Source organism: Pristiophorus japonicus, chromosome 31 (assembly GCF_044704955.1).
Source record: "Pristiophorus japonicus isolate sPriJap1 chromosome 31, sPriJap1.hap1, whole genome shotgun sequence".
NCBI lineage: Eukaryota > Metazoa > Chordata > Chondrichthyes > Pristiophoridae > Pristiophorus > Pristiophorus japonicus.
This window is the reverse complement of record NC_092007.1, coordinates 8,089,525-8,098,641: the sequence shown is the minus strand read 5'-3', so window position 1 is coordinate 8,098,641 and position 9,117 is coordinate 8,089,525. Positions and strand designations below refer to the sequence as shown.

Here is a 9,117-nt window from a genome sequence, read left to right as displayed (position 1 = left end):
ACCCATACTACACTCACAGACACGCACTCCCACACACACACACACAAACACACTCACACACTCACACACATTCACACACTCACCGATACACACACACAAACACTCACACACTCACAGACTCACTCACTCACACACACACACACTCACACACAAGCACACTCACACACTCAAACTTACATACTCACACACACACTCACACAAACACACACTCACACACACTCACACTCACACCATCACACACACACTCACACACATTCAGACACACTCACACACACACACACACACTCACACACACACACTCACACACACACACACTCTCACACATACTCACACAGACTCGCACACACACACTTACACACACTTACACACACTCACACAAACACACACTCACACACACACACTCAAACACACACTCACACACATGCTCACACACTCACACACCAATACGCACACACACATTCACACGCTCTCACACACACTCACACACATATACTCTCACAAACAGGTACACACACGCACACTCACACGCACATTCACACACACACTCACACGCACACACACTCACACAAACACACACACGCACACACGCACACACATACACACACTCACACACTCACACACACTCACACATACTCACACACACACTCACACACACTCACACACTCACACACTCACACACACTCACACACACACACTCACACAGACACACACACACTTACACACACTCACACACTCACACACACTCAGACACACACACACTCACACACACTCACACACTCACACACTCACACACACTCACACACACACACACACTTACACACACTCACACACACACACACACACTCACACACACACACACTCACACAAACACACACACACTTACACGCACTCACACTCACACACTCACACACACTCACACACTCACATACACTCACACACTCACACTCACATTCACACACACACACTCACACTCACACACTCACACACACTCACACACACACTCACACACACACTCACACACACACACTCACACACGCACACACGCACACACACACAAACACACACTCACACACACTCACACTCACACACTCACACACACACTCACACACACACACACTCACACACACTCACACACTCACACTCACACTCACACACACACACTCACACTCACACACTCACACACACACACACACACTCACACACACACTCACACACACACACACTCACACACGCACACACACACACACAAACACACACTCACACACACTCACACTCACACACTCACACACACACACACACACACACTCACACACACACTCACACACACACACACTCACACACGCACACTCACACACACACACACACACGCACACACTGTTCCGAGTGGCCTTTCACCGCCCGTAGTGGGGACCCACACTTACCCCCATCTTGCTGTGTATTGCCCCAGCCGGCGATGATACACTGGGTACCAGGGGTGGCACAGGAGGTGGGCAGACGGACGGGTTGGACCTGCTGGGTGAAGCGGACAGCAGGGGCCACTTTCAGCAGCATGATGTCATTGTCGGTGGTCCTGCGATTGTAGCCGGGGTGACGGATGGCTTGAACCACCCGCGGCGTTTGCCAGCTGCCCTCCTCCACAGACAGATCATGGGCCCCGATCCACACGTCCAGTCGCTGGGGCCTGTAACACAGGACTACACCATGAAGCACATGGGGGCAGGAGGAGGTCACATGGCCCCTCGATCCTCTTCCCCCATTAGACCGGATCTACGGCCCAGAAACAGGCCGTTCGGCTCAACCAGTCCAGGCCGGTGTTTATGCCCCACTCGAGCCCCCTCCTGTCTTTCCCCATCTAACTCTATCAGCATAACCCTCTATTCCCTTCTCCCCCATATACTTGTCCAGCCTCCCCTTAAATGCCTCGATACTATTCGCCTCAACCCCTCCCTGTGGCAGCGAGTTCCACATTCTCACCCCTCTCTGGGTAAAGAAGTTTCTCCTGAATTCCTCATTGGGTTTCTTGCTGACGATTTTATATTGATGGCCTCTAGTTATGCTCTTCCCCACAAGTGGAAACATTCTCCCTGTATCCACTCGATCAAAACCTTACAGCATTTTAAACACCTCTATTAGCTCACCCCTCGACCTTGTTTTATCAAGATGAAAAGAGACCCAGCCTGTTGATCGTTTCCTGATATGTACACCCTCGCATTTCTGGTATCATCCTTGTAAATCTTCTCTGCTCCCTCTCCAGTGCCTCGATATCCTTTTTATAATATGGAGACCAGAACTGTGCACAGTGCTCCAAGTGTGGTCTAACCCAGGTATATGGAGACCAGAACTGTGCACTGTGCTCCAAGTGTGGTCTAACCCAGATATATGGAGACCAGAACTGTGCACAGTGCTCCAAGTGTGGTCTAACCCAGATATATGGAGACCAGAACTGTGCACAGTACTCCAAGTGTGGTCTAACCCAGGTATATGGAGACCAGAACTGTGCACAGTGCTCCAAGTGTGGTCTAACCCAGGTATATGGAGACCAGAACTGTGCACAGTGCTCCAAGTGTGGTCTAACCCAGGTATATGGAGACCAGAACTGTGCACAGTGCTCCAAGTGTGGTCTAACCCAGGTTCAATACAGGTTTAGCATAACTTCCCTAATTTTCAATTCTATCCCTCGAGAAATAAACCCTAGTTCTTGTTTGCTTGTTTTTTAACAGCCTTGCTAACCTGTGTCGCAACTTTTAGTGATTTAAGAACATAAGAAATAGGAGCAGGAGTCGGCCATTCGGCCCCTCGAGCCTGCTCCGCCATTCAATATGATCATGGCTGATCTGATCATGGACTCAGGTCCACTTCCCCGCCCGCTCCCCATAATCCTTCACTCCCTTATCGCTCAAACATCTGTCTATCTCCGCCTTAAATATATTCAATGACCCAGCCTCCACAGTACTCCAGGTGTGTCCTCACCAATACCCTGTATAACTGTAGCTGAGCACCTCGAGTCTCGTCACCGAGAGCGTGCAGAAACCAAGCGCAGGCAGCGGAAGGAGCGTGCGGCAAACCTGTCCCACCCTCCCCTTCCCTCAACCACTGTCTGTCCCACCTGTGACAGAGACTGTAATTCCCGTATTGGACTGTTCAGCCACCGAAGGATTCATTCTAAGAGTGGAAGCAAGTCTTCCTCGATTCCGAGGGACTGCCGATGATGGTGATAACTGCAGCAGGACTTTGCTGCTTTTATACTCCATCCCCTTTGCAATAAAGGCCAAGATTCCATTCCCTGGAATATTAAAGGATAAGGGGATCGGGCGGGAAAGTGGAGTTGAGGCCGATGATCAGCCCATGATCCCATTAAATGGCGGAGCAGGCTCGAGGGGCCGAATGGCCGATTCCTGCTCCTATTTCTTACGTTCTTATGCTCTTAATACGATCTCGACTGATCATCCGCCACATCTCCACTGCTCAGCCCGATACCCTCATCCCTCGATGCCCCGAGACCCCCATAATCTCTCGATCTCAGCCTCGAATATACTCAACGACGGAGCCTCCACAGCCCTCTGGGGCAGAGAATTCCAAAGATTCACCCCCTCCTCCGAGTGAAGAAATTCCTCCTCATCTCAGTCCTCAATGGCCGACCCCTTATCCTGAGACTGTGTGATCCTTGGTTCTCGACTCCCCAGCCCGGGGGGGGGGGAAACACCCTCCCTGCATCTACCCTGCCGATCCCCCTCTGAAGCTGGCATGTTTGTGTATCTGAAACTCTGAGTTGATTTTCTCCTCTGCCCGCCCTCCCCCAGACTCGCACTCTCCACGTCATAAGCGACCTCCCCGATCGTCCCCCCCACGATGTCGTCGCCCACGTTTATCTTACTCACCGAATGTAGCAGTGCGCAGCGGAGAGGAGCCATTCTGAATTGAGGACCGACGCCCCACACCGAGGCCTCCGGAAACCCGTCATGTACACCTGGTACGGGAGGCTGTGAGGCACACACTCGTAGCCCGCCAGGATTTTGTCAGCACCGGAAACGGAGGTCACTGGAATCGGAAATATGGGGGCAAGGAATTTAGCAACCATATTGTCATGTATTCAACTGTCATTGTAACCCATGTAGAAGCTGACCTAAGTTGTGCACCTTGAGAACACTGACCACAAGGGGGCGAACTTGCGGGAGACACTCCTAACCTGGACTTTCAGGTATAAAAGGGGAAGCTCCACCCACCTTCATTACTGGATGTCTTGGTAATAAAGGTAACTGGTCACAGAGTGATCTTCTCTCAAGTATGGGCCTCGTGTGCATTTATACTGTATAGTAAGAATATATCATTGGCGACGAGAAACTGGGATTTAAGCCATGCGAGCATGGCCACGAGCAGCACAGAAGAGAGGTGCTGTGTTGGTGATGATTGGGACAACTTTATTGAGAGACTACAGCAAAGTTTTGTCACTAGGGAATGGTTGGGACAGGATTCGGCCGACAAACGCAGGGCTCATCTCCTGACGGTTTGTGGATCCAGGACGTATTCCCTGATGAAGGACCTTCTAGTGCCAGAGAAGCCGGCGGACAAGACATTCGAAGAGCTCAGTAAGTTGATCGGGGAACACTTTAAACCGGCGAGCAGCATGCACATGGCGAGACACCGGTTTTACACGCACCGGCGGTGAGAAGGGCAAAGCGTTCCAGACTTCGTGGCAGACCTCCGGCGACTGGTGAGCCTATGTAAGTTCCCAGATACATGCAGAGCGGAGATGCTGCGAGACTTTTTTATTGAGGGCATCGGGCACGCTGGGGTTTTCAGGAAACTGATTGAGACCAAAGACTTGACTTTGGAAACAGCGGCTCTGATAGCCCAGACATTTATCTCAAGGGAGGAAAAGACCAGAATGATTTATGGCAAAAATCTTGGCTCAAATGCAGCAAACGACCAGGGAGTCAACATTGTTAACGCGGCACACAGTTCTCTAGGCAGACAGGGGCAATCGGACGTGCCCCAGCATGTAGTCGAACCCAAAGGGGGAATTCAACTGAGACAATGGCTAGCTGAACGGTGATTCATGCCATCGCAATGGACAATGCGGCCAGTAATGGGGCCATCAACACCTGTTAATGCTGCGCTTAAAGACAGTTACACAGACAGTCAGAGACGATCGACTGGTAATGGACCTTTTGTTTCCAACAACAGGGCCTCCAGCTCATGCTGGAGGTGTGGAGGCAAACACCCAGCCAGAGCTTGCAGGTATCAGCACTATACCTGCAGAAACTGCAACGTCAGTGGTCACTTGGTGCGTATGTGCAGGAAGCCTGCAGCCAGGTTGATGTACGAAGAGGACGGGCCCGATGTAAGCCCTACGAGGCCAAATGAATTCTGGGGGAAATTGCTGGAAGCTGAAGTTCAGCGGGTTCATGTGGAGCACATATACAGTTCATATACCAGGACGCCACCAATAATGATGAAAGTGCTCCTCAATGGCATCCCAGTATCAATGGCCAGCCAGTCCCTGATGAGTATCAAACAGTTCGAAAAGATGTGGGTATCCAAGGCCAGGAGGCCAAAATTATTGCCGATTGACGCACAGCTACGGACATATACAAAGGAGATCATTCCGGTGCTAGGCAGCGCCACGGTAGTCGTGACCCATAAAGATTCGGAGAACAGGTTGCCACTCTGGATTGTCCCGGGGGATGGTCCCGCACTACTGGGTAGGAGTTGGTTTGCTGTCATGAACTGGAAATGGGGCGTTGTCAATGTAATTTCTTCTGTGGAGCGAGTATCATGCTCACAGGTCCTGGACAAATTTGACTCATTATTTCAACCCGGCATTGGCACTTTCATGGGGACCAAGGTAGTGATTCACATAAACCTGGACGCCAGGCCAGTACACCACAAGGCCAGAGTGGTGCCGTACGTGATGCGGGGAAAGATAGAATGTGAATTGGACCGCCTGCTGAGGGAAGGCATCATCTCGCCAGTCGAATTCAGTGACTGGGCGAGCCCGATCGTGCCGGTGCTCAAGGCGGATGGGTCGGTCAGGATATATGGTGATTACAAGGCCACCATCAATCGGGTGTCACTCCAAGACCAGTACCCGTTACCGAGAGCAGAGGACCTCTTTGTGACACTATCCGGTGGCAAACATTTTTCAAAATTGGACCTGACCTCAGCTTACATGACCCAGGAGCTGGCGAGTGAGTCGAAGAAGCTGACCACCATCACGACACACAAGGCGTTGTTTGAGTACAACAGATATCCGTTCGGGATTCGCTCGGCCGCCGCGATCTTTCAGCGAAATATGGAAAGCCTCCTCAAGTCGATTCCAGGGACGGTGGTTTTTCAAGACAACATCCTCATCCTCCACCCACTGTCTGCCTCTTGAGGTCTTCGTAATAAAGGTAACTGGTCACAGAGTGACCTTCTCTCAAGTATGGGCCTCGTGTGCATTTATACTGTAAATTATTACATATCAGAGGAGGAGGCCGATTCAGCCCCTCGAGCCTGTTACACAGGAACAGGAGGAGGCCCATTCAGCCCCTCGAGCCTGTTACACAGGGACAGGAGAAGGCCCATTCAGCCCCTCGAGCCTGTTACACAGGAACAGGAGGAGGCCCATTCAGTCCCTCGAGCCTGTTACACAGGAACAGGAGGAGGCCCATTCAGCCCCTCGAGCCTGTTACACAGGAACAGGAGGAGGCCCATTCAGCCCCTCGCGCCTGTTACACAGGAACAGGAGGAGGCCCATTCAGCCACTCGAGCCTGTTACACAGGAACAGGAGGAGGCCCATTCAGCCCCTCAAGCCTGTTACACAGGAACAGGAGGAGGCCCATTCAGCCCCTTGAGCCCGCAGCGAGTCCAGGAAACACAAGGGTTGAATTAGTTCTGCATGACTTCATTCAGTTACCCACCACTTGCCCTCTAACTGCTCTCAAGCTTAAGTTATTTCTCGGCTGTCACTCCCAGTGCAGTACTGAGGGAACGCCGCACTGTCAGAGGGTAGTACTGAGGGAGTGCTGCACGGTCGGAGGGTCAGTACTGAGGGAGCACCGCATTGTCGGAGTGCTGTAGTAGCTGGAGGAGGTTACAGAGATAGGGAGGCGTGTAGGGGCTGGAGGAGGTTACAGAGATAGGGAGGGGTGTAGGGGCTGGAGGAGGTTATATAGATAGGGAGGGGAGTAGGGACTAGAGGAGGTTACAGAGATAGGGAGGGGTGTAGGGGATGGAGGAGGTTACAGAGATAGGGAGGGGTGTAGGGGCTGAAGGAGGTTACAGAGATTGAGGGAGGGGTGTAGGGGCTGGATGAGGTTACAGAGACAGGGAGGGGTGTAGGGACTGGAGGAGGTTACAGAGATAAGAAGGGGTGTAGGGACTGGAGGAGGTTACAGAGATAGGGAGGGGTGTCAGGGCTGGAGGAGAGTACAGAGTTAGGGAGTGGTGTAGGGGCTGGAGGAGGTTACAGAGATAGGGAGGGGTGTAGGGGCTGGAGGAGGTTACAGAGATAGGGAGAGATGTAGGGGCTGGAGGAGGTTACAGAGATAGGGAGGGGTGTAGGGGTTGGTGGAGGTTACAGAGATAGGGAGGGGTTTAGGGGCTGGAGGTGATTACAGAGATAGGGAGGGGTATAGGGGCTGGAGAACGTTACAGTGATAGGGAGGTGTGTAGGGGCTGGAGGAGGTTACAGAGATTGAGGGGGGGGTGTAGGGGCTGGATGAGGTTACAGAGACAGGGAGGGGTGTAGGGACTGGAGGAGGTTACAGAGATAAGGAGGGGTGTAAGGGCTGGAGAAGGTTACAGAGATAGAGAGGGGTGTCAGAGATGGAGGAGAGTACAGAGTTAGGGAAGGGTATAGGGGCTGGAGGACATTACAGAGATAGGGAGGGGTGTAGGGGCTGGAGGAGATTACAGAGATAGGGAGCGGTGTAGGGGCTGGAGAAGGTTACAGAGATAGGGAGGGGTGTAGGGGTTGGTGGAGGTTACAGAGATAGGGAGGGGTGTAGGGGCTGGAGGAGGTAACAGAGAAAGGGAGGGGTGTAGGGGCTAGAGAAGGTTACAGAGATAGGGAGGGGTGTAGGGGCTGGATGAGGTTACAGAGACAGGGAGGGGTGTAGGGACTGGATGAGGTTACAGAGATAGGGAGGGGTGTAGGAACTGGATGAGGTTACAGAGATAGGGAGTGGTGTAGGGGCTGGAGGAGGTTACAGAGATAGGGAGGGGTGTCAGGGCTGGAGGAGAGTACAGAGTTAGGGAGGGGTATAGGGGCTGGAGGAGGTTACAGAGATCGGGAGAGATGTAGGGGCTGGAGGAGGTTACAGAGATAGGGTGGGGTGTAGGGGCTGGAGGAGATTACAGAGATAGGGAGGGGTATAGGGGCTGGAGAAGGTTACAGAGATAGGGAGAGGTGTAGGGGCTGGTTGAGGTTACAGAGATAGGGAGGGGTGTAGGGGCTGGAGGATGTTACAGAGATGGGGAGGGGTGTAGGGACTGGAGAAGGTTACAGAGATAGGAAGGGGTATAGGGGCTGGAGAAGGTTACAGAGATAGGGAGGGGTGTAGGGGCTGGAGAAGGTTACAGAGATAGGGAGGGGTGTAGGGGCTGGAGGATGTTACAGAGATAGGGAGGGGTGTAGGGGCTAGAGAAGGTTACAGAGATAGGGAGGGGTGTAGGGGCTGGAGAAGGTTACAGAGATAGGGAGGGGTGTCGGGGCTGGAGGATATTATAGAGATAGGGGGGGGTGTAGGGGCTGGAGGAGGTTACAGAGATAGGGAGGGGTGTAGGGGCTGGAGGAGATTACAGAGATAGGGAGCGGTGTAGGGGCTGGAGAAGGTTACAGAGATAGGGAGGGGTGTAGGGGTTGGTGGAGGTTACAGAGATAGGGAGGGGTGTAGGGGCTGGAGGAGGTAACAGAGAAAGGGAGGGGTGTAGGGGCTAGAGAAGGTTACAGAGATAGGGAGGGGTGTAGGGGCTGGATGAGGTTACAGAGACAGGGAGGGGTGTAGGGACTGGATGAGGTTACAGAGATAGGGAGGGGTGTAGGAACTGGATGAGGTTACAGAGATAGGGAGTGGTGTAGGGGCTGGAGGAGGTTACAGAGATAGGGAGGGGTGTCAGGGCTGGAGGAGAGT

General features: G+C 52.7%; 1 protein-coding gene across 1 annotated transcript in view; it reads right to left on the bottom strand.

Moving 5' to 3' along the window:
• Positions 1 to 9,117, bottom strand: part of LOC139240326 (trypsin-like) — a 222,584-nt gene that overhangs the window by 46,977 nt on the left and 166,490 nt on the right. Inside the window, exons 4-5 of the mRNA XM_070868799.1 lie at positions 3,879 to 4,038; positions 1,372 to 1,681 (exon numbers count right to left, since the gene is read on the bottom strand). Coding sequence (XP_070724900.1) covers positions 1,372 to 1,681; positions 3,879 to 4,038 — 470 coding nt within the window. The remainder of the gene's footprint in view (positions 1 to 1,371; positions 1,682 to 3,878; positions 4,039 to 9,117) is intronic.